At 40.2% G+C, this 27,392-nt stretch overlaps 1 protein-coding gene across 1 annotated transcript in view; it reads right to left on the reverse strand.

The window, feature by feature from the left end:
* Positions 1–5,553: 5,553 nt before the first annotated feature.
* Positions 5,554–27,392, reverse strand: part of lpgat1 (lysophosphatidylglycerol acyltransferase 1) — a 48,805-nt gene continuing 26,966 nt past the window's right edge. The window contains exons 6-8 of the mRNA XM_056363208.1: positions 23,895–24,021; positions 9,583–9,689; positions 5,554–8,565 (exon numbers count right to left, since the gene is read on the reverse strand). Of these exons, the coding sequence (XP_056219183.1) occupies positions 8,414–8,565; positions 9,583–9,689; positions 23,895–24,021 (386 nt within the window). The 3' untranslated portion in view covers positions 5,554–8,413. The remainder of the gene's footprint in view (positions 8,566–9,582; positions 9,690–23,894; positions 24,022–27,392) is intronic.

The raw sequence follows: 27,392 nt of genomic DNA on the forward strand, positions 1-27,392 counted from the left end.
TATACTATCTTAATATGGACGTCAGGAAGAGTAGTTGTTACCATGGTAGCAAGAAAAGGGGATCCCAACAAACACAAAACTATTTAACTTTGCCTCTGACAATTTTATTATTTGACGCTGCTCAGATGAAAGAGTACTCAGAAAAGTCTTTTGTTCTATTTAAAATAAAAATTCTGAAAATATAGTAGATTAAATGTGATACACTCTCACATGGGATCCAGCTCTTTAAACAAATCTTCCTTCTCCTTTGATGCTCAGAAGCAATTTAAGTGGCTGAGTCATGTACAGAGGTGGAAAGGGCAAGGAAGTGTTTCTTGTAGCCAAAGCACTGGGACTTACATTTTACTCAAGGAACAGTAAGAATAGCTGTCTAGAAAATTAATTAAGCAATGGTAAAAATAGCTCTCCAAAAATATCCAAGGACCAAGTAACTTGTGAGAATAAATTAAAAACGAAAAGTTTTGTGTATCTTCTTAAATCTTCTAAATGAACAGACTGCCCATGTCCTCACAAACAAAAAGTAGCAGATACTTCAGTTCTGTTGAAAACAGCAAAAAGACCTGAAGCAGAAGTCTAAAATACCACGCATCTGAAAGCTGTACAGCATTTTTCTTATTGTTTTCTGTCTGTGATGCTGACTGACATGATCCTCAGGGCTTTGTTCTCCTCACCGTGTAATCCCCAGTTATTCCCGAATACATGAAAAGGTCACAGGCCGTCATCAGAGCAGTTTCCATGGCTGCATATGTAAGACACAGGGAAGGCTGATGGGTATCTTATTGTCACTGGCCATTTGATTTGACCAGCAGGACCACCTGAAGAGTGGCCATCTGAGAGCAGCGACACACAGCAACCTCTCACTCTGCTCCTATTTCTGGGTATAACATATGTCATCAATGCTCGTATGGTTTACTGATGTTGGTATAGTCTCGCAGTTGATTAGTCGCTTAATCGCTTAGTCAATTGAAAGAAAATTAATAACAGAGAATTTGATAATCATTTTCAAGGCGTTTATCAAAGAAAAAAACAAATAAATATTTCTTGGTTTTAGCTTCTAAAATGTGAAGATTTGCTGATGTTCTCCATTTATATCACTGCAGATGAAAATCTTTGGGTTATGGACTGTTGAAATGAAAAAAAATGAAGACATTACTTAGTTTTTCACTAATTTACAATATAAACCATTAATTGAAAAAATAATTGACAGATTAATTGATTAGAAAATGGATTGTTAGTTGCAGCCGATACTCAAAAAATAATAAAAAAATAAGAATACACATTATTTATACTGCACTTTTCTAGATGCTTAAAAATATTTAAAAACGGTTAAAGTTTTGTAAATACCCAGATATTGACTTTCTGCAGAAACAACTTTTCCTTTCTTAACTATACTAAGATAATCTCTGAGGGAATTACCTTATTATGGTTTCACATTCATTCTTAGTCTGTGCTGCATTTGATTTCTACACAAGGATCTTACAGCTGAAACATACTGAGATGAAACTTCTTGGATCTGGTTATTAGCTGTAGTAATGTCATGCATTGCATTTTCAACACATTTATGATTCCCTGACACTTCTACAAAGAGCAAAGAAGTTCAAGCGTGCATAATCAAAGCATGACTTGAGAAAATCCTACATGTGACAGATAAAAAATAATTTTTCCTCATTACAAGTAAACTCTGATGTGTGACTCCTGCCGTAGATAAATGCAGTCTCTGGGATTTTTGTCAGTAAACGGTGGTGTCAGCGGGGCAGCCACAGTAACAGTTGTGTTCAAATGATCCCCTCAGCCCGCTCTGCTCTCTGCTGCCAGTACCACACACTGACACCACTCACACCACCAAGAGAGTGAGCGCCCGAGTCGGTCTGTCAGTCTGCCTCTGCAAAGGTCACTCCTACAAAGAGCTGGAGGAGTTTGGACATCAGCCAGGAACAGTCTGGGGGGGCCGAGCGGAAAACTGACAGCTAAAAACAACAGAGACAGTCGGGTGCCTGAGGCCACTCGTGACGTCAGCCGCCCCTGTTAAAGGCCAGGAGTTGAGAGGGAGCGGCAGGGAGGACAGACAGCTACATCCCGTAATAACCTCCTGACCTCTCCTGGGGTGACTGTGGTCCTGTAATGGGGGTGACAGGAGGCTTATGGTTCTCATGTCACCCCCTGACTCCCCCTTTTTTTGGGTGTAGTTTTAGTCAAAGAGAAAAATAACACACATAAAGGTGACATGATTGAATCACACACACCTGCTGGGTGATTTCTCTTCTTTGACAACATTAATAAGTGTTAGATGGGGGGACTGATACTGCTCTCATATCTGTATGGCAAATATGAGACTGCAGTCAGCAGCCAGTTAGCTTAGCTTAGCATAAAGACTGGAGACAGGTGAAACAGCTAGCTTGGCTTATCTGCAGGTAATAAAATCCACCTACCAGCACCTTTAAAGCTCACCAATGAACACTATTATGATATTATTATTCAAACTGTACAAAACTAAAGCGTAAGACTGACAATTTGTCATTTTGCAGGGAATTTTGTGCCAGGCTTTATCTTGGCCGGGAGCAGAAACTCGTAGCCAACAAACAGTCTGGCACGTGTGTGTGTTGCAGTTTATCATCAGAAACTGGGACATTGTTTCTGTAAGGACAAATTTTTATCAGCACCATGGAGAGTGAGCAGATTTGAGTGAATCTGTTAATTTTTTTTCACTGTTGCACTCCTGATGTGTTGACAAGATATTTGCATGCCATCTTAACAACTCTGAGGGTTCAACCCGCAGTCACACCCATCACGCTCTCTTGTGAAAGCAGGAATGGCCAGGGAGACTCTGTGATGCTGGCGGCTGCTGCAGTGACATTCAGCCCGGACCTCCTCTGCACAGCTGGATGGTTTAGTGCTTGCTGACTCAAGGGACGCCACCGTCACTACGTATTCACAAGGGAGCAGGCATCAAAGCGTGACAGTGAGGTCCTTGGGGAGCAGTGCCTGTGAAATAGTTCATTGCAGGTGTCACAGGAGGAACACTGGTGCATTCTGCAGAGGACACAGAAGTTCCTCTGGAGCCTAATTTGTCTGTGTAATGTGAGTGACCTTGGAAAGAGGTTTTGGGCTTGTACTGAAGAGTAGGATTCTCCATGCAGGGTGATGCTACACCTTCTCCATCTGGACACCGCGCTGAGCAACAGATCACCCTGTGTTCTCCTGACTGTTAGCCCTTTGGTATGTTGGCGACGCTTCTTGCATATTTAATCCCATTTTCCAGCTCACTTCCTGCTGTTTTCACCCTTAATTCCCATTGGCTGCCTGAAGCTTGCGGCTTTCCTGCAGACCCGAGCCTCCACATATCACTCCAGCTGCCATAGAAATGTAGTTGATGGCACTCCGACTGGCCTTTGTGTTCATTTATCCTGTGAATCAAACAATTTTAGGGCACACAATACCCCCCCATATTGATAGTCATAGTCACATTGTACTGGTCATAAATCAACTGGTCAATATAACAAAATACATTAATTCAGGTACTGTACTTGTATATTGTTGGAAATAGCTTCACTCTCTTTCTTGAACAGAAAAATAAATATAAAAAATATATATATATATAAAATTTAAATATAAAGCTGGCAGTCAGTTAGCATAGCTTAGCATAAAGATTGGAAGCAGAGGGAAACGGCTAGCCTGGCTCTGGCCAAAAGTAAAAAGAGAAACAAAGCACCTCTAAAGCTCACTAATTAGTACATTATATCTTGTTTGTTTAATCCATACTATCTACAGGCCAAAGTGACATTCTCAAGACTTGTTATTGACTAAAATACATCAGCAGAGACTCAAGGAGAGCAGTGCTCCTAGCCAAAAAATGGTTTGGCATGTAGCCTGTAAAACTGTAGCTCGTAGTTTCTACACTCTGGGTTTTGTAAGGATTAAACAAACAGGATATAATGTTAATCAGTGAAATTTAATGGTCCTTGCAGGCAGATTTCGTCACCTTCGGGCAAGAGAGACTACCTGTTTCCTCATGTTTTCAGTCTTTATGCTAAGCTAAGCTAACCAGCTACTGGCTGTAGCTTCATATTTAGCATGCACTTAACTCTTGGAAAGAAAGTGAATAACTGTATTTCCTAAAATCTCAAACTATTCCTTTAAGTACAGACAGTTGTAGTACATCATCATTTTATGGTACTTGTCTTTATGGTACTCTTTTTTTTTTTAGAATATTGTTAAAACAAGTTGGATTAAATTAAAAACAGATTGAAATGTTCTTACTGCACTGCTAATAGGGGGTTTTAGGACTCAATTTTTTGACAGAAATATATTTATAAGATTTAGGTTTTGCAGAAACAGCCCAAACTTTATCAAGTTGTTTAAATCATCTCAAACTAAAACAAAAATGCTGCTCATTACTATGAACACTAACACTATGAAAGGAGACATGTTTACTTGTAACGGAGTACTTTAACATTGAGGTATTATTACTTTTACTGAAGTGAAGGATCTGAATATTATCCACTCCTACTTAGTTTCCCCTTAGTGTCTCCCCTTACCCCAACCTCTCTGCATTCGGCTGTACTCCATACACACCTGAGCAGAGGTACAACAGGTCTCAGTCTCTCTGTGACGGATGCAGCCATTACTCCCTGCTAAGGTAAGATGTCTCCAGTCTTCGGCTGAGAGTTCACACCAACATCAGGTCACTGTCAGAGACCTGACGTCACAACTGAAATCACAACTCATAACATAAACCAGTGACTGACACCACAGTTAAACAACGGGCACAGAACTGAGCAAACACAGGCTTCAGTTACCTGGAGACTGTCCTCAGCTTGTTTCTCAGTGCACAGAAAATGGATAAGTTGACATTTACATTTGCAGACAAGAGAGAACACCCCCCCAGAGGAGAGCAACTTAAAACCACTGGGAATCGAGGACTTTCAATTTAAATTTCCGCAACACTTAACAGTCTTACTTATTAATAAATATACAGTGTTTTGTCTAATTAAATCATCTGAATCTACCATTTTCATAAATGACAAACTGTACAGAGATATTAACCCAAGCTCTCGTCCATATCCATCATCACAACCATTTTGACTTGTGATCCCTTAAATACAAATCAATGAATACTTGAATACCCTTTATCACCAGTTTGGTAAGTTTACTGGTTGTGACCAAAATATGTTTAACAAAGACCCAACCAATTCTTTGATACATAAATGTAATACATGAATGTACACGTATACCTATAGTTATTTTCCCTCATATATATACGTTTCAACTGAATGTCGTAGGCTACTAGCATTAGCTTTTTACCAAAGGTTAATTTTGTGCAAATGTCTCAATCCTTTTCAATTTTCTTCCTCTTTGACCATTTTCAATAAACAAAAAAAAACAAACATGGAAAAAGAAAAATTATTTATAAAAATGATTAAAGTGAAAAAACACCCTAAGATTATCTTGCGACTATGTGAATGTCCTGTATCATTATGCTTTACCATTTCCTGTGAGGCAACAGTATTTGCTTTATAGAGTTCATAAATATATTAAAGAGAAGCCGTACACGGGTTAGGATCTTTATGATGTTTTATTCCAGCACAAGTTTTTTGTGTTGTAAAATGGCTGTGTAGCTAGGAATTAAAGGAGAAGTACAAAATGGAAAATTACAGACAGTTCTAGTATAATTTGTTTAAATCCCTATTTTGTTTATTTCCTAAAACCACATCTAGGAAAACATTATTTCCCTGCCTTCTTTGGAAACATGGTCAAATAAAAATTAAAAAAGAAAAGAAAAGAAAAAAATTAAAAGGCAAAAAAAAAAAGAAAAAAAAGAAAAAAAAAAGATGAAGGTTCATTTCAAGTCACTCTCACGATGGAGGGGAATCTGAAAGGGCCGCTGGATGAAACACATTTACAGCCTGATTTAAAATGTATTCACCTACCCAATCAGGTAGCCCTTTTTTAAAAAGTTTCACACACAGTTTCTACCAACAGTGGCGCATAGGGAGGGCAGTAACTACTAAGCACCTTTTATGCATTAGTTCTTAACAATGATAACTGCTGCTCCTCTATAATTTTCCTATTTAAAGCAGGCTAAGCAAATTACATATAATTGACCTCAAAACCACAACACAAGTACATTCGAGAGAGAACAGCTGCATCATTGCAGGGCCCTGCCAGAGTTTCCCTTCTAAGTGAAGAGTGATCCCTTCCTCACTGGCCCAGTTTTAGCTCGACTCCTTGGAACCATCTTTATAACAAACAAACCAAATGTTTGTCAAGAGGGATTGTGAGGAAACAGCATTATTTGGGATTGTGGTCTACCAGGACATCAGGTAAGGCTTGATAGTCGCAGTTTTTCCACTAATTCCCGATGATTTAACATGTACAATTGTACAAGTCTGAAACTGGGCCCATGTTTTGCTGTGCAAATAGTGTGTCAGCCGGGACACAGACATACAGTAGCTCTAGTGTCTTGAAGCACACAACAACTTCCTGCTCAGGAGTTCAAAGAAAAGAAAAATACAGGTTTAACACTGAGAAGTGAAGGGAAAATCCTTGCTCTCTTCTTCTTCCTTTTTTTTTTTTTTTTTTTTTTTTTTTTTTTTTTTAAACATTCATGATAATTTAAACTAAAATTCTCTGAAATTATCACGGACCAAAAGAGAGAGAAACGCTGCAGTTATTCCATTTCCAACAATGAAAACTCTTCCTCTGCTTTATGTACAAGATTTAAACATACCATGACATGAGGACAAAAGTTCATGTAATTTAAAATGAAATAAAATTTGACCACTTGTGGTGAAATTGCCGCCACACTCTGACGCCACAGAGCAACACGACATGAATCATATATATCAAAAATGGGGGGGGACAACAACCACACACACTCACTTAGGCAGGTTATGCTGTAAATTTACAGTAATGACACCTATAGTTCTGTAAGCCAAAATCTCTATTTTAGAATGCTGAACATTAGGGTAGCTTTCTATAAAAATCATATTTTTTTTCCATGTCTTTTTCCCACCCCGACGACACTAAGCATATGGCTTAAATATTTGTAAAACTATATAGTCCAATGGGGGAATAAGAGTCTGTGCCTTCTCAGTCTGGCTTGCTGAGATGATCCTCGAGACAGACGTCTACTCTGCTGTGTAGCTGCACATGGCCGTGTGTGCGCATGTGTTATTTGTCTGTGTAAGTGTGTGTGTATGCATGTTGGAGAGCAGAGGGTGAAAAGGAGAATCCACATAGAGAGAATTACTTCATAGGTGATCAACTCTTGCCCTGGGTGCCACCAGACTTTTTTTTGTTTGTTGTTTTTTTAATCCTTTTTTGAATTTGTGTTTCGGCACCGTCTCCTCTTCCTTCCTTCACGTTTGAAACAGAAAAAGATCCTTGATCAAGCACCGCATCATAGCCACCGTCCTTTTAGGCTTTCAGCAGGGCTGCCAGTGTAAACATGATCCCCCTTTTTCAGTGAGCTCAGAATACTGCCTCAACAGACAGGCGGACACAGGAAAAAAGTTCCGATGACAACAACATTAACAATAACAACAACGACGACGACAAAAAAAAAAAAAAAAAAAAAACAAAAAGAAAAAAAAAAAAAAAAAGACTACAAATAACGATGGCTGTAGTTGTGGAGATATGCAGGTTAAGGGGAAGAAAACAAAAGAAATTAAAACACTGACAGCTACCATTCAGGAGCATTTCCTGGGGCAGGGAGCAGTTAGGGCAGTATGGATCCTTAGTGCAATGAATGCCAGAGGAGCAGCCAGCTGTGCAGCCTCGACGTTCATACAGTCGCTCGCTCTGGAAGGTGTGGCCAACCGGCTAGTCGGCGGGCTGAAAGAGAGGTCCAGTGGGCTTCGTCAGCTCTCGCCAGGAGGAAAAATAAGGGCAGACATTATGCTTCTAGTCACATAGATTCACTCACACACGCGTCCATACATACTTTATACTCTGTAAAACTACTACGGCTAAAGCCTGGGAGGGGAAGAGAGAGAGAGAGTCCGGTCCAGAACGTGTTCTGGAGGAGTCCTGAGCCTCATTTTCGTTAACTTTGAATAAAAAGTTATGTACGTGTGAGCGTCTACGTGTATGAGGACGTGTAAACATCAAAATGTGAGTCGTGACGAGTGCGAGAGATTATTCTGCTAGGCCGTTGGAGCGAGTGTGTGGTGTTAGGGCTGTGTGTTAAGTTAACTATGCCTGTGAACAGTCTCATATCGTATGGGCTTCTGTAATCTGTGTGTCTGTGTACTTGTCTTCATATGTTTACTGTTTCCGGTTAAGTCTCTCCACTGTTGCAAATGTACATTCATCCATCGTAGGGGGGGGGGGCATGTATGACGCTGGGCCACACACCAACCGATCCTGAGGCTTTTCCAGTGGTCCGATTAAGACTCTCGCCTCATCAGTGCACTCAAAATAAACAGTAGTAGAGGTACTGGAGGACGCTGTACCAAATGTAGCCGGAGACAAAAGCAAACAACTGGATGATGCACAGCCACACAGGGTCAAGGGTCATCTGCCGGGAAACAGCCTCCTTGTGTCCTTCTGGAGTGGGGAATGATCCTGTTTAGAAACGGATAAATACAAACTTGTCAGCAATTTTCCTCTTACGGAGATTTCTCAGTCTTTGATGCCACAGAGGTTGTGGTGATTTAAAGTTGAACTGAAATTAAAATTTATTTTGGCTTAGAAATCTTAGAAATTCAATGTGTTCAACGCATCACCCCCCACTGCTGGCTACTTTAGCTCTGTTATGTATACTGAGTGTTTAATTAACAAGTGGTACCAGATGCAATTCGTAAAGCTGTAAAACTCCTTTTAAATTATTATCATTTCTTATTATTTAACTTTATCAATGATTGCTTTGCAACCATGTTGGTGACACTTCTGTGGAAGATAACGTCGCTGCGGAAAATCCTCCAACTTCAATTACAACCAGGAGACTGATGTGAATGGTTATTCTGATCTGGTAGCTTGTAAATAAAGATTACAACATTAGTTTAAATGTCCTGAGAGACAACACTGAGCAGGCGTGGCAATAACATGAATAAAAAGAGGCGTTTAGAGGGAGTAAGTGCTAACTGATGCCACCAAATGCAGAATGCTGTGAGGGGACAGACAGCCTCAACAGTTCATAGGCAAAAAAAAATACTTTTGTTTTTGTTCATACACCTAACTGGGCAATAATATGCTATTTACTATATAGTGCATTACGATTACTACCTGTCATTTATTGAGCCTCTCTGAGCGAGTTTATCTTTCCACTACACGAAGCCCTCCAACATGCCACAACTGAACGAAGTGAGCAGCGTCCATGGCATGAACATTTCAGAGATGAGAAGACGACTGCTGCAACTCAAACTTATTGTAAGCAAGTGTCTGAAATTTAATTTTACTGCCCACTCCTGAGTAAACTACTGTTTGTATTATATAAGGATCAGTGAATGAGGAAATGAGGGACTGATTTCCACAATGTCCACAAGCAGTTTCTTGCCTCTTTTGAATAATAGAGAAAATATGTGCGATAGCTGCACTGTTATTATGTTTATTATTTCAGTTTGACTTGAAAGAGAGACAGACCTGTGTCGTAGAAATGGGCCAGCAACTCTTCCTTCTCCACAAACCTCTGATACAGCCAATCAGTCAGGGCCTCTGCCTCCACAGGAACCTCTTTTATTGGGTACATCCTGAAGGAAAAGAGAGACAGACAGACAGGGAGAGTGATGAGAAACACACACACACACACACACACACACACACACAGAGGATAACTGAAGTCTCTCTCAGCAGAAACTGTCTGCATTGATCCGTCGCGGAAGCTGCAGTCCAAACCCAGGGTGTCAGCGATGGTCCCTGAGCAGAGCAGCCTACTTCAAACCACAGTCTATTACAGCAAGTCTGTCTTTGCTGTACCTTCAGCTTGTTTTAGGGATTCATTAGTTTGGCAAGCTCATCAGAGTGTCACAGGGAGACAGAAGTGCTGAGGGGGACCCCTGACAGGACACAAGACAGGTCTGCAGCTCCACAAAGCGGCTGTTAGAAGTGAGTGGGAAGACGAGACCGACAAATTAGATCGAAAAAGTTAAATCAGTTTTGCTGTCAAGCAAGGGAGAAATCACATCTCCAAACCAGCACCGGCCTCACGGAGCTGAAATATCATTAAACCGTGACGAGGCGTAAAGTGGTCATGCTTTCAGCGTTTTGAAATCAGACGCAGTGTTTTACGTGTGGGGGGGCGCTGTGATGGTACAGCAAGACTCCAACTGCAATATCCATCGTAACTTTCCAGAGCCCATGTATTGATAAATTGACTGATTGAGATGACAGATTGTATTTGTTAGAAATATTCTGAAAAGATGTCAGCAATATCACGTTTTATATCTCTGGTTGTTTATAACTTAACCTGTATTTCTTTTTGTAAAGAGTGCTGTTTAACCTCCTAGGACCTGGCGTCCACATATGTGGACCTCACATTTTGGGTTCTCTAGACCACAATACTAACTTTTTCTCAACAAGGGCCTGGTGACCACATATGAGGATATTATACTGCCACTCAGTAATTGAAATTTAAAACTAATGTCCTCATATGTGGACATCATTTTTCTCAGGTCCCAATCAGCCTAAATAGCAAAGAGAAATTAAAAATGCACGCCATGCAAGAGTTTGAGTCTTAGGAGGTTAAGCAAAGTAAGAATTATACAGTTGCTTTGTTTATTTATCCAATCACATATGAGAAACAGTGTCCGCTGCACTGGCTGACATTGTGAAAACAGTAGGAGGCTTATAAAAAAAAAAAAAAAGAAAAATTAAAAAAAAGGGTCACTTTTACAGGCCATGATGAGAGTGCTGATGAAATCTTGTTTTTAGCCAGAAGGGGTCCCTAGTAGGCCGCACTCCCACACAGGCAGCTCCTGGTCACCTTCAAATAGAGGTTACAGTCTCCTCCCTCAGACATGCATTTCCTCTGCACTCAAGGCTTGCTCAATATTCCCGACTGGATAACGTCCAGAGTAACAGTACGTCTGTGCCTATGAGGAAAGCTTCTGTAAGAGGGAAGTAATAAGTGATACAGTATTGATCAGTAGAGTGTTCAATATGTATTAGAACGCAATCTAAGGGGAGACAGTTCTCCTGTAAAAAAAAAAAAAAGATGTCTTTACTTTTAGATGAGGACAGGCATGTTTCTTCTGCTACGCTGCAGGTACAAACGAATGATGATGAGTTACAGACAATCTCCAACCTCAGTCACTGCAGCTACATGAACCACAACTCTCACGATTGCCTCAATAAAAATGTCATTAATACGAAACTAGAAAATAATCAAGAGTGTTAAATGAGTTTCTGAACGAGTCTTTATTCTGATTCTGAGTGGGATAAAAGTGAGCTAAAGGGACTCGTTCAGACAGAAAATTAATCAGCAACTCAAATGTCCATTATTATTTGCTGCTAATCTTTTTCAGATACGACAGTAAACTGAATATCTTTGGGTTTTGGACTGTCCCCTTCATCTCTGCGAGAATAGAACAGGCTTTTTTCCTGACCTTTTATTTATGAAATAATTAATTGTCGAATCAAGAAAATACTTGGCAGCTTAAGTGAGAATGAAAATCACCATAAAAGTACAGAACCGAAATGAAAATGAACGTGCAGCTATGTGGATGATTATATAATCATTTTTGTAATTTCTTGAAGCAAAAAAAGTGAAATATTTGCTGCTTCAAGCTCCTCAGACGTCAGGATTTGATGCCCCTCTCTATCTTATATTAACGTTAAGTAAATATCTTTGGGTTTTGGATTTTTGGTCAGATAAAATAAGGAATGTTAAGACCCCCCATTTTATTGACATAATGATGAACTGATTAATTAAAAAAAAATAATCTGAAAATGAATTGATAATGAAAATAATCATGAGCTGCAGCCCTAATTTCAACAAAAATATATTCAGGATATATATATATATATATATATATATTATAATGATCAATATAATGTAAATACAAAGTAATCACAATAAACACTCACATGACAATTTCAATTGTGTTGAACAGATACTAATAAAGTTTAACCCTTTGATTATTGACATTTCTTTTGAAATGAGCCCGTACCGTCTGGGTCTACGTTAAGCATTTTTATTCTCACTGAGCACATATGCTGAATATTATTAATGTAACATTAGTGCAGATAGACAAACATTGGTCTGAAGCCATCTGTGTGACCATATCAGGAAAAGGCTTGGCATTCTTGTTCCACAGATCAGAAGAGCAGGAGCTGATGATTCAACACAGACTTCCTGTTGGTTTGTATATTTTAGGTGCATATCTATGGACACTTTTCCTCATTATCCAGCAGTTCAGTGTGTGAGTGCTGCTCTGTGGCAAGTCTGAACAAGGTCCTGTTTAAATAGAGCAACTTTTATGTCCCAAGCGGCATGAAACTCCTGTTAAATTCAAGATAAAATTGACTAAAATCAACCACTTTCATCTGTGAAAGGTTCTAATTAAGCTGAATTTTTGAAGATAAAAAAAGCTTTTGACCAACAGCTACACCAGCCGCCGCCCCCCCCCCCCCCCCCGAGCAGCTCAGGCTGCCCAAAACTGGTGCTAAGCTGCTGTGGCCACCTGATAAGGTGATTAGAGGTCAAAGCAAGACGTTCCACGAAAGCTTCTCCTACTGTGTCTGTGAATATCAGGTATCTTGTGTGTTACTGATGTGCCATAGGAACCAACCACTCACACTGATGCTTTTCAAACCACTGAGGAAAAAGAATGAGTTCAGGAAGAGGCTGAGAATAATAGACACCATCAGTACCCTCTAATAATAAGACTGGTGAGATAATATGTGGACAGAAAGCAGCAATTAAAGCAAAGGATAAATCAAACAAGTCACCACTACAACAATAAAAGCAGTGTTTTCCTGTAACTGCCTTCTAGTTGTAGTGATACGTGGTAATTTGTGGTTTTGGCTGCACATGCAGCTCCCATTACCAGTTTATTTTTGGGGTGTAAAATTTAGCAATTTTTTTTCACAGTAATTATCATAGTGGTGGTGTCATTAAATATAAGTGCATGAATGAAATATGATTAAAGCTAACATGTGTGAGCCTTGAGAGTTTTTCACACCTGCTCCAGTATAGGACGCCTATATAGATCCTCTCTGCTCAGAAATGTAAACGATAGCTCTGCAACTCTGGCAGAGGAGAAAAGGAACTGGCTTGCGCCGCTTATCGGAGGGTTTGTGCATTGTGGGCCTCTGGTAGCAGGTGGCTACCACGGCGCTTTCATGGACCTGAAATATTCATGCAGAAATCAGGATTTTTCCGTGTCTGCAAAGGCTGCTGAGGTTTGGAGGAGGCGCTGATGATTCAGATCCACAGGAAATCAACACAACAGCTCAGATAGAGGGATGTTGTTTTTTTCTCCCCTTATCTGCTGCTTTCACTGGTTTAAGAGCCAGGTTCACTTGGAAAGTGTCAGTAGCCACATCTGCAAAAGTGGCTTCACATTAACCACTTGCAGCTATAATCGAAACAGCACGAAGGGAGTTCACAGCGTTCATTTCCTGCCAGAAAACACCTGACTCTGCATCTCTAGACATTACCAATGACACTGTCTTGCTCCAGTCCTGTGGATGATTTCTGATTGTGGCTTCATTTTTTTCATTATCAATTAATCTCTCCATTATTTGTGCCACATTAAACGTGATTATACGTGTCAGCAAAAATGTAAATGTCTTACATAATATCATATATGACAAATAAAAGCATTCAATCCTCATAGTTCAGAAACAATGATTAAAACGATTAAATGAACGATTAACTCACTTTCCATTATCTTTAAACAGAATATTAAAGAATGTAATATTATATTATACTTGCATCAATTACTAGCTTGATGAAAAACTAATGACTACAATGAAAAGCACAATTAACAAAAAGACTCTACACTTTTTAATAAACCGTTAGCAACAGTCCACAATACACACAAAGTTAGAAGAAGTCTTCCTCAGTGTGTGTGATATTAGTTTAATAATAACAATATATGCTACACAAAATAACACTAGCTATACATTTTTCAAGGTCTTAAATTTAGGTGACAAGTTATCCTTTCAGCATGTGCAGACAGTTCTCTGGATGTGGTGCAGATGCCAGGACTCCACTGGCTGCTGATATGTAGCAGGTTGTACTGAAGTTCAAGCTGCGGCCAACATCAGCGATCTCGTTTTTGCTCACAGAAAACAAACGGACTTTGATCAATCAGTTTAACATCTCGCCTGCGGTGAGATGAACAGTCGCTAGCAATGCGTGTGTGTGAAAAATGGAAACATTGCTCTACAGTGTCAATACTGCGCTGAGTGAAGAGAGACGGCGTACGGCTGCATGTGTAACAGTGTACAGTAGCGATGGAGGCGACAGTGGTAGTGGTGGTGGTGAGGAACTGGTGGTGATGTGCTGGAGTGAGGCCACGGCAGCTCTCTCATTTCCACCCTAACCCACTTGGCACCGGCCCGCTTGTTAACCTGACACCCTGGCGCAGAGACAGACAGCTGGGGGAGAGCTGCAGTTTCTCCTGTCAATACCCTTCAACATCAGACTTTTACCATGTCTTGACCTGCACTACATGAAAACAGATGAGTTTGAAGAATCGATAACAAACAAAAATCTCAAATTTAGTTAACGGATTTTAATTACAGCTGTTATTTTTTTGGCAGATAGAAAAAAGGAGACAAAAAAAAGACAAATTAGGGTTACAAACAGTGTGAATAAGAAGCTCTTGATCCTCTGTTTTCACCGCCTTGTATAAACCATTTAGCTCCTGAACAGCTCTTATTCTTGAGATATTGTTTTCCCTCCAAACTGGGCTGAGAAGCTAATTAAATTTGGACTGTGGCTGGAGAAGTCCGTCCACTCAACAAGCCTCTTTGGAGGGCAGCCAGTCATTGTTTGGGGACTCTACACGGCCTTAAATCTCTACGGCTGTGAAATCTTGAGAAACAAAAAGGTGCCCTGGGAGGCATGCGCTCGGGCACAAAGTTGCAAAAGGTGAATATTGAGATTAGTGGTCAGTGTGGCTCTGGGACAAAGAAAGTCTCCTGTCCTGCTCCCCGTCTCTTTCTAGTTAAGATAAGGCTCCTCATCTATGTGCAATGAACCTGCAAATCCCAAACCGCTGCCTTCCAGTTCTTTCTCTTGGTTTTCCTCAAGAGCGACGATCAAACGAAGAATAAGTTGTTGTGTTAAATTATACATGTCTTTGTTTTATTTATGCTACACCGGATCAATAACGATGGAGATTTCCTTGTATGATTTTACTTTTATGGTCAATGGGGATCCCTAAGTAAACCACGCACTCCACATGACTCTTAAGGGCTCTTGCTCGCAAAATGCCAAGAAGCGCTTATCTGCAATCAGAGAAGTTGAGGGACGGTAGGAGTCCGCTTGTTAATTGCTCCATTTAGTCTCTAATCCGTTTCCTCTCCGACTCAAGGCAGTCTGTGTTCCAGGAAATGCTTTGGCGCAGAACAACAGACACGAGTGATTCTCCACCAAGAAATGTAAAAAGGGCTCAGCCAGAGGGAGGAAGGTTTAGGAAAACTCCCAAGGTGTCGATACACTTGACTACTTTTTGTTCACATTAAAAACTTATAATGAGAAGACTTAAGCAATACGCAGCAGGCAGAAGCTTTGGCTAAAACCACGACAGACAAACTGATACTGTTTTTTTACACCATCATGCATGATCTCCAACTTATTGCAACAAAAAATATCTTAAATATACACACACGTTCTAATGAGCTGTTGCATTATTACTCAGTAATATCAGTGAGGGTGTGTCGATCAAATAATTTTGTTTATGTTATAAAACAGAAACGGCTGATAGGAGCCATGAATGCTGTCACATGTGCACTAATATCCCAGCTCTGATCTTTTGGACTGTCCTGTTAAAGGTCATATTCTGGCTTTGAGAAAGCTAGACATGTTACCTGGAGCTACTGTGACACCAACCAGGATACTGTGGCATCTAAACACCTGATCCAGGTTTCCAAACATTCTCCATTTTGTGTGCAGGTTCGTCATCAACTTAGCCTTTACAATATTTAATCAGAAAAACTAAAATATATGATAATAGATGCAATTAAGGGTGAAACTAACAATTACTTTCATTATCATTGTATCTGCTGATTTTTTTCTTGATAATCGATTAGTTGTTTGGTTCAATGAAAAACAACAAAATACTGCTTTGTTTTGTTTGACCAAAGGTCTGAATTACGCAGACAGACACCCACAGAGTTTATCCTCAACTGCTGAGGGAAGATCAGAAACCTGGATACTGCTCTGATTGTGTACAGGTTTAGGAATATCCAGGATTCTTTATCAGATCCAGAATCTGATTAAAACCACTATGAGATTTAACACCACAATACTAGTGTGCATATATGCATGGCCAACTTCTTTAAAATGATGGTAATCAGTTGCTCAGTCACTTAGTGGCTAAAATGGAAGTCCTGATTAATTAGTGTACAGTAGGTTTTAGGAGGAAGAGCCAGTGTTTATTTTAAGTGTGTAAGACCAACAGATACAGACACAGAGCTAAACACCTACTGCAGGGAAAGTGTAATCTCTGTCCTGGTTTGTTTGCAGTGACAGTGTCGCCATATTATCTGTGAATGTTGTAAATTTATCACAATGACAAAAGTGTCAGAACTTGTGTACAAAGACCCGGCAGTCATTAATTCATTTCCAACTAGAGGTAGTTTTTTTAAAACACGACCAACTGTCCATGTTGCCCATTCACCTTTGTGGCACATTGGCCATAGAACAGGTTGTGATATCGGTCTCAGCATTTTTCCTTAAAACGCTTCTAACTCCAAGACACTGAATGCAATTTAACAAACATCCAAACAGATTTGGTTCAATCTGCCATTTAAGGGTGTTGTGACACCTGACTTTGTAAGGAGGATGTAGACTGAAAAGAGTGAAATGGAGTGGTCCCACACCAACTATCCTCCTGTTGTATTACAGTAAAAAACTGCTCTTTTTGTGATATTTCTCATCACCGTCTATGATACATGAGGTTGAGCTGCAGTCAGATGAATACTTCTCATAATCAGTTGCGTCTTTGTGAGCCAAGTGTGACACCAGAGAGCTTACGAAAAAAAAAGGAAGATTCAGTAAAGTGTTGCATGACCTGCTGTAAGTCACCTGAACTTGATTGTCCCTCATGAGTCAGTATAGCACTGATTAGGAAATTTCACAGTAACCAAAACTTCACATGTAGCCTCACATTTTCTATTCTTATTCAGGTTGTAAAAAGTCCTTTCCCTTGGTCGAGATCACATGAGCCTACCTGCAGGTTAGAAAGCAACTGGAAAATCTGTTTTGGATTTGAACCTGAGTGACCAGCCGTTATCTCTACAGTGATCTTTGTGTTTACGTGGCAGGAGCACAGTTTCACCTTGTCACTGTGACCATATGCCTCTGACAGAGTGTTGCTGTTGTCATTCGAGGACACAGGAACGAGATATAGTGTGTGGGAGGAGCAGTGTAGAGGTTAACAACAGCCTAGCATGAGAACATGGACCTGTTATCAGTGCAGAGGTCACAAGTAAGGGGCCATAAAAACCACTGTCACAGGTGGACGTGGATGATGTGGCCCCAACTGACATGATAGTCATACAGATGTCAGTACAACAGCTGCTGTTTATGATGGTTCATGTTTGAGGTCAATTCAACATCAGAGGAGAAGGAGGCTCAACTCAAAGACCAGAGACTAGGAGAAATCACTTATGAAGTCAGGGGCACAATTCAGGATGATAAACTGACTTTTGAGGCCAACAATGACTTCATCTGCAAAAAGGCCAATTAAACTGTTCTTCCTGAGAAGGCTGAAGGGTGTAAAGATGACAGATCACTCTTGAAAATCTTGAAACTTTTATCAAATCAATTCCAACTTCTCCTTTTTTTTTTTTTTTTTAAAGTTAGTTTTTTGGGCATTTTTGCCTTTATTCAGATGGCAAAGTGAGAGAGAGACAGGGAAGTCAGGGAGAGAGAGGGAATGATTTGCAGCCAAGGGCCATGGGTCGGATTCGATTGGGACTAAGCCCATGTGGTACACGCTCTACCAGGTGAGCCACTGAGGCGCCTCCTGTCCCTGTTTTAAACATGTTGTCGGCACAGTTGTTATTGTGATTAACAAATACTGTTGAACGCTTTATTTATCTATTGTATTATTTTGTTTTATGATGTGTATTAGTTGTGTTAACTACTGTTGTAAACCAAATTGCCTCTCAGGAACAATAAAGACTTTCTAATCAAATCATGTTTAGTCTGGAGCCAGTCTAACTCGATCTTTTCTTTTTTTTTTTAACAGTCCTTCAACTTCTGACAAAGATACCAGCTTTTACTTTTCCCCACATTTCTAATCTGTATACAACACCGCCTCAAACTCATGGGAGTCATTTCTATGTAAAGTAACAAGAAGCCAGCGATTTCTGTGACATGAAAGGGAATGTATGAATCTACAGTAACTGGTAGAGAAAACACTTGACATTGACAGAGAAGCCGTATTTAATGTGGATCAGTCGCGGCCGGCACTTCTGTCAATCTGTCAGTTTTCACAGCTAAAAATCGAGCTAAAAAAAAATAAATCTTTTTTTATAATTCAAGTGCCGCAAGACAAGTCTTGAAGATTCTCCATCAAATGAGCATATAGGTGCTGGATGACTCCTACAATGGGTTTCTATGGCGACACAACTCTGAAGATCTTATGCTTTGGGGAAAAAAAAAAATCTGTACTCATTCATTATCCCTAGGCACCATCTCTAATCACTAAGGTACTCATTACACTAAAAGACCAGTGTGAGGGATATTGATCTTGGAGTGAGGCGTTAAAGGGACCTCAATAAACACAAATTGGTTAAAAGAAAATAAAAAAACAGTAGGAAATGTAGTGTTTGATTTACATCTAGTAAGCACTGACTTTGCAACTTTTTTTTAAACATAGTGTTAAGAGAAAAAAAAAAAACCTGCCTCAGATATCCTAAAGTGTTACGTCCGGCTGCGAGCTGAGTGAGCACCTTGTCTCTGAGCGAGAGCCAGGTGTGCAGCTCCAAAGCATGTATGTGATGACCAGGCAGACTCTGACTCTATAAATCATGTCACCTTTCAGATATTTTCAAACAGCAACTTTCAGAAATGCACACAGCGGCAAAAAAAAAAAAAAAAAAATAGAGGAGAAGGTGCATTTTAAAAGAAAAGGATTTCAACGTATTTAACACCCACTACTGCCCTCGCTCGGCCTCTGTACACCCACCTAGCTCTCCCATCTGCCATTCACAGAGGGCTTATGTTGCTGCAGTCTGTGAGGCTGAGATTATATGGAGAGAGGGTAGGAGACACAGCGAGGGAGGGTGGAGCTGAGGGGTGAGGACTGGAGGCAGGGACAGAAAGAGGGAGGTAGAAGGATTAAAAAAAAAAGAAAAGTGCAGAGCGCTGAACGTGGATTCATCTAGAAATGTTATCAAGGTCAGTTCACATAGAAACCGTCAGGCTGAGGGAGTCACAGTTAAGGTTCCAACACACCAAGATGACAGCAAAGACTGATCAAATGCTTCATGTCTTCTGTGAAATCACACCACAAAGGCTACATCCAATGACAAGCTGACTGCTGACAAACACCTACGTGGAGGAAATAACTAGTCGGTAGTCTGTATTTACAATCCAGAAAAAGAAAACCAGATGGTACAGCATCTTAAAAAGATGTTCAAAAAAAAAAAAAAAAAAAAAATTGCCATCTTCATGCTCATCTGGTGGTTAAACAATATTTGCTGTTCTTCTGGTTGTACAACAAGAAAAGAAGAGGTGGAGGCAAACAACCAGGAGACACCACAGTAAATGGGTGAAATATCTAGCTGAACAGACACTCGGAGAGCTCTCTTACCGACTGCCTCCACTGCAGATTTAATGTGCTGAATCATCAATAAGGGCCGACGGCTGACACTCACAGCCCTAACACTGTACAGCAAGGTCTGACAATCATCTTTTCTGCATGTTTTCCGATAACACTTTCAATTTCATGACTTTTACCACAAATATTTAGAAGTGTTATTCACTCCAACTTCAGTCAGGCTGGTTCTTGGCTGGCCCATAACAGCAGGCCGAGTCCTATAAATGCGAATATTGCTGACTGACTGAGTGATGTGATTCTATTCAATTCAATTGAATGCCTTTATTGTCACTGCACAGTGTACAATGAAAGTACGTGTCTCCAATGCTACATGCAGTAAAGTAAACATAAGCACATACAGTGGCAAAACCACAGTAGACACATTCCAATCGAGGCGAGAGCAGAGCTGCTGCATCTGTGCGTGTCGCCATCATAACGCCCAACAATCCAACTACAGTGTTAGTGATGAAGTTACACCATTGTTTGGCTGGCCGAGCGCTGGAATTTTGCCTTTGAAATTGCCCTTTCAAAATGATTTCGAACAAGCAGTATTGTCAACTTTGACAACTTAGCATCTTCGTCACTAGATTAAATTACTTTTTGGAGGCCTTTAGCTGCCTAGTGACAAATCTAGCGACTTTTTGGATAAAGCTTAGCTTCATTATTCTGTAGTGTGAGGCTGGGCTTTCCCTCCACAGGCACACCTCTCTGTGCTGACCACACAACAGCTGACATGAACGAGCTTCTAACTCTCTCAATGATCATTTTACAAGTAAATATAGACGAAATCACAACACAGCTGTTGTCTTTAACTTCTATATTTGGTGATTTTGTCAGACACCAGTGCAGTTATAAAATTAGGATATTAGCAGGGCAGCAGCTTAGAAATGGTTCGGAAGTGACTGCTGGTTAATGTGCAGTCTTAATGGGCTGCGTTTCAGTCACTATTTCAAACTTGTTCTGTTGTCTGAAAACAGAAACAGGAAAACATATAAATGAGAACAGCTTTATCGCAGATTCGTATTTGTGAGCACAGAGACTAGGAGAGAAGCAAAAAGATAAAGAAGTGAAACGATCTGACAGAATGCAAATAAGAACGCAGTCCAGCCATTTGTCGTCTTGTTTAGTTCAATTTGTGTCTTGCATTACTGTTAAATGCATTTGGAAAAGTCCAAAGTAGCTCTTGGTCATGTGCAAATTGAAATACAAAATTCCCTTTGTCTCGACTACGTTGCAATGCTGAAAACCACCATCTAATGCAACAGACTCAAACTACTTTGCAGTATGGTGCCGTAATGTGTCCTATTTGTAAAATTCACCGACTTCCCCCGAGAACAAAATCCCTGACCTTCCCCTTCTTAAGTAAACCTGTTTTTGTCCTTTTGTGGCATTGAGAAAGACAAACTTTCAGATAAAAGACGCAACACAGAGTCTGTTGAAACAACCTGTAGCCTGATAGCTACTCTCAAAACACTTCAACCAATGGTCAAGTATCATTCAATTCTTCTTAATAGATTTGTCTGAAGTTATTCTGCGTGTGTTTTCATTGTAGATGATGTGAATAAAGACGCTGTGAATGGTTAGCTGGACAGGTGAAACCTTTGTTCTCACCTGTATGACTCTTGTGTGACTTGTATCGTTCGTGTTTCTCTGACCATGTCTGATTTCAAAAGTGCAGCAATTAAAGTGAAGTCTTATCAATGTTATTATTACCATTTTATAATTTGAAGGCAGGCTGGTGAAAAAACGCTACACTCACTGTAGAAATTGTCCCAGACTGACACAGCTGAAACACTGTCATGGGGTGGCACACTCTTCTATCTGCATCACCAAAGTGCATCATATTGCTCACTCCCCCACGGGCACATTAATCCTCTTGTTGACTCTGCACCTGTACCAGCACGGGCCTAACTTCTCTATGATCAGCACCGTCTACACAGTCAGAACTGTGTGCGCACACTTATAACGGGAACAGCTGTGTCTGTAGCTTGGTTGGGTGCCTCCCTGCCCGTACCCAGGATGCAGAGCTGCCGACCAAGCTGAGGGAAGCTGATTGTGTCGATGGCTGATTAGAGAGTCCCCGAGGTGGGGTGGGACTAGTGCATCCTCTGCTCGTCTAATTACAGACTTAATGAGTCCTTAGCTTTAGTCCAAGCGGCCAGAGAAGCCTCCTGAGAGGGTCTGGCAAGCCAGGGCTCATAAATCACCTTTTACTTTGCCCTATCCCACCCTGCACACAGAAGTGTACACACATACACGAGCTGTGTCACGGAGGTTGGTCAGGGGTGCAAAAGAATATTAAGGGTCGAGATGACTTCTGCCTGATGACTCCTGTTTGAGCCAGGATACGTCCCTTGCGATCTACCTTGTCAAGACAATGCACAGAGGACCTCATCTATCTTGAACCGAGTCTACAGAAAATCTAATCCTGGCCCACCTTCATCATATCCTCAAGTGGATGGATTAGCAACAGAGGGGAACCTGGAGGGCGGTGAGAGCAGGACAACATGGAGGGGCAATGCATTCACTTTGCATAAGAGCAGTGATATTCTTAGCTACAGAACAAAGGATGGTGATTGTGAATAATGCGGGTTAATTTCTTTTATGTCCTGCATTTCCATTTTTCTGTGTGATCTATGAGAAGTTCTTTTGCCATTCTACCACGTCAACATTTCCATTAAAACCCAGCAATGCTACAATATCACCAACTGGAATTTCTTTGAATGTGTCTTAAACATTCGCAAAAATCTACGCAGTCAAATGCTTGTACACTAACAATAGAACATGATTCAAATCTATGAAAAAAATTGGTTTAAAACTATAAAAATAAACTTGATGTATGTCAGCAACTGATGATTATTTTACTATCTACACTGCTGATTATGTTCTCAATCAATCAATTCATTGCTTTGCCTGTGAAATGTGAAAAATGTCGACTGTAATTTCCCAAAGCCCAAGGTGATGCCCCACCAACAGTCCTAAACCCCAAAATATTTTGTTACAATATACAACAAAGAAGAGCAGATAATCCTCACATTTGAGAAGCTAAAACCAGTGAATATAATTAAAAATCAAATAAATTATTAAATGACTAATTTTGTTGATCAACTCATTTATTTTTTCAGGTTTAAAATATATGTATACATTTTTTTTTAAAAATCACTTGAGTCTAAAAATGTCATTACTTGTATACAAAGGCAGACCTGGAGTAAACACTCTGAAATCTAATTAAACAATTTATGTTAAATAAGCCTTATCCGAAGCTGACTCTAATCAAAGAGGGAGAAAATCAAGGCAACATTTGTCTTACATGAAATGACATGATGACTGAAATGTTTTGTCACATGTGAAGGCTGTAACGCTTTACTATCAAGTGTGTTCTGCTGATTTAATAGGCATGCAAGGTGGGTTTTTCTGCAGTGAACTTGTGTCATCAGTGGGTGGACTTAAAAATCAGTGATAAGTTCTTCCTCTGTATATGTGAACACTGGTAAAGTGAGTCATATGAATATTGTAGAGTCTCAAAGTCTCTGTGTATCAAATCTAAGTGACTTGTAACTCTATTACAGATCTGTGATGTGACTCCCTGGTAATATGATTCCTCTCATGAAGAAAATTTATAGAAGACATACACATGGGAAGGGCTATGAGAGCTGGAATGTGACATGAGCAAGGTCACTTTATTAGTATCATAACCTGAAAGCACGGATAAAGGTCTAAAATGTTTAAAGTCTACTAACATTATGTTGCACTTCCTTCGCGATGCAATGTCGTGCATTTTCATGTGATGCAGTTTCTTTGCATGTAGGCTGCATAATGAATTTGCATAGCAATAATGGTTCTGGTGTTCCCTCTCATGTGAATGACAAATTGCAGTTCTGAAAATAGGTTAAAACAAACCTCAGATGGAAAAGTGAAAGCTGAATGTAATGACAGACATTTTATCCTTACCTGTAATGTACATGTGTGACTGTAGGAGGCCTGTAGCCAAAGATCCAGGTCTGAATGTCCATGGGTCTTGCTTTAGGGTAAGCTATGGTCACGTCTATTACCCAATGCAGGCCTTTACGCTTGTTACCTGTCATGGAAGAAACACAAACACAGAAAGTGAGTTGGGAAGACACACAGGGAGCTAGCTAAAACATACTCAAACTTAGCCTTGTATTTTAGGTATATGCCTTATTCCAATAATCACCACAGTGACAGTCTTCTTGTTTAACTCCCACACAAGCCACAAGGTCTTAGAGGTCAAGATGAGTCTACAGCACAGCAGCCCAGCAGCTGGTAGAGAGTCAATTCCATCAACCTGCTCCTCCATCTTAAAGGACAGTGTCTGTAACTAGTATGCGGATATTTTCATATCATATCAGTGAAGCCAAATGAAGGATGGATACCTGCCAAAGTGGCTGGTGGAAGACCAAGCACCAACTTGACAGAATTTGGCTGGCAGCTACACTTATGAGTCACAGTGAAACTAGAATTACTACCTCGTAGTTGTATGCCTCCACCACTCAGACTAGTTTCAGGATTTAATCCCTGTTTATCCAGAATCATAAAAAAAAAATAGTTTGATTTGAAATTCCTTTGTTTGAAATTCAGTTATGGAGTTATGGCTAAAGTGTAAAGCGCAGTCAATCTGATCTTGACCTTTGACCACCAAAATCTAATTAGTTCATCCTCGAGTCCAAGTAAATGTTTGCGCTAAATTTGAAGAACTTCCCTCAAAGTGTTACTGAGATATTGCGTTCACGAGAATGGGACAGATGGACGGACAGACGAAAACATAATGCCTCTGGTCCTGGCTGTCGCCCGCCATAATGAATGACTATGAAAGTGTACTTTCTTGTATTTTGTTATTCCAATTTATTAACTATAATTTATGAAAGGGTAAGACAGACAGACAATGTGGAAAAGGAGAGAAGGGGGAATGAGAGAGGAAGGCGAAAGATGACAGATGGGAGAGGGAGTACTAGACACGTGATACAGTTTGGGAGTCAGCTGTGGGGCGCATGTGAAAAACTATTTATGTACATTATGCAGGGTCAGCACTTCACTCACCTGCACATACACAGACAGAAATAAAAGAAATAAATGAAAAGATGGACATGATGAGGCTAATGTTTCTTCTCTACATTAAATTCCTTGTCTGTTAATAATTCCACAAATGCAGGACATTGACACAAACATACATGTGTGAAATATGCCACGACTTTGACTGTAAGGATGCAGTGACTTTCCACAGACAGTCAATGTGTGTCATTACTGGGAGTGGTGAATGTTGAGAAACATACAAGAGGTGATCGACCAAACAGCACTGCGGAGTGCAAGGCATATTTCTTCATTATAAATGGAAGCTTCCCGTTTCCCACTGCATTTAGCAGCTAGTCTAGACACGTACCAGATATGTTTATTTCCTGGAAACACAGAGATGAAACTGATAACAACCGTAACATCTGACAGTGGGTTTTGACAGCAAACAAGCTGTGGAGCGTTCCTTTAAGGTGACGACTGCACGAGCTTGTCAAATGTGAAAGGGAGAACACCAGCAGCCTCAGTCAGTAAATCTGAAATGAAGCTGATCTGAAGAAGTGCAGTGTCTTTGACTGTTTGACTAATGTCCCAGCCCCTGCTATTACTATAGAGCAAGCACCCCCCACTCTGAGCACACTGGTTTCTTTATGTAAAGCAAACATGCCATGCCTGCGTGACAAAGTGAAGCTACATTTTTACAACTGACAGCAGCGCCTTTACATTACACCCTGCCAGGGTCAACAGCGGTAAAACAGAAAACGTTGTTAACAAGTCATAATTTCAACCCTTTCACACACATAAAATAGAGAAAATGAGGAGCAAAGGGTGAAAGAGTGCGACAGAGCTATTACCAAATGAGTGAGAGAGCTTTATAAACACAGAGTTCCTTTGATTTAGGTGTACAAAGTTGCCTGATTTACTCACCAGCCTTTACAGGCTTGTTGTGTTTATACTCACGCTCTTGCAAAGTATTACTAACCCTCTAAGGAGGAAAGACTTATGTAGAAGAGGTAAGTGCGCTAAATCAAATAACAAGTTTGAAGCTTAGTGTTGGTGACACTTAAATTATGTGACCGTATTGTACTTTGTTTATATCCCAACATTAGCTTTTCACTTCTGGTGATTGTATTTAGGCTTCAAAAATCATAAAAGTGCTGATCGTCTTATGAAAATTATTTTGCTGAACAAAACGTTTAATTTTCTGCAATAATCCAAAAGCCAACGAAAACATCTCACTGGCTTTTGGTCGAGGGAACCAAGGTGATGCTAACTTCTGGGTTGGACTACAAAAATACGTCATCCCTGTGTAACCAGGCAAATATTGACATGTATTCTTTAATTAATCCCCAAATGTGCTTGTTGAATTATCAGTAGATACTGCTTTTACTGTGTTTCTCTGGCATGAGAGACAATGTAACTGGTTTAACAGCTAAACTTTTCCGTACTTCTGTGATTCCAGTTGTCTTGTTACTTAAGCTCCAATGATTAGTTGATTATTTGATTAATTGATTAGTGTTGTATTAGTTGTATTATTGAATTTGTGATTTGATAAATGATTTGAGTATGATGATTTTGAGTAATTTTTAAGTAACCATGTTAATATTATCCGGCCTCAGTTTTTGAAATGTGAATATTCTCTTGTTTCTATGATGGTAAACTCAACATGTTTGGGTTGGGTGTTGGGACTGTTTATTGGCCAAAACAGGACACCTGAAGATTTAACTTTGTAAGAACTGGGATGGACATTATTCACAATTTTCTGACATATTATTTATGAAACGACTTTTTAATTAAAGAAAAGTATAAACAGATTAATCAATAAAAATTTATTTTCGCTTACTGCATAGATGTACCCCTACACACACACACATAATGAGGGCGGAAACCCATGACAGACACCACACCTAAGAGTGCACACCTCTGTTTGCGTAGTGTAAATCTGTTAGAGAACTTTAACTCCAGATAAAGGAGCCAGAAATACGCAGGTGAGGGACAAGCTGCTGGCTTATTCATACCAATGTTACAGTGACTTGCTAGGCAGTGGTACTGATGGGAATGGCTACAACCAGAGCTATCCCTGTGTGTGTAATTGGATCCAGATCTCTGTCCAAGTGTGCTGAAAGGCAGCCATCGTCTCCTGTGTGGCCAGCCAAAGAACAGGGCCCTGATCCAAGGTATCGTCAGTGCCCTTTACACCGTGACAAACAATACTGTAATAACAGCAGTCGTGGTAATTTAAAATGACATCAGAGAGGCCCTGTCCTTCTGTAAACACTTAGAGGAAGGAAATACACTGGCAGATATCTGGCTCTCTATCAGGCCACTCTGCGGGCCAATTACAACACTTCAAGCCCACACTTGTCCCTCCTACAGACTAAACTGTGGGTAAAAACATTCTCTGATTGGTCGGTGCTATGA

This window comes from Seriola aureovittata, chromosome 19 (genome assembly GCF_021018895.1).
Source record: "Seriola aureovittata isolate HTS-2021-v1 ecotype China chromosome 19, ASM2101889v1, whole genome shotgun sequence".
In the NCBI taxonomy this organism is placed as follows: Eukaryota; Metazoa; Chordata; class Actinopteri; order Carangiformes; family Carangidae; genus Seriola; species Seriola aureovittata.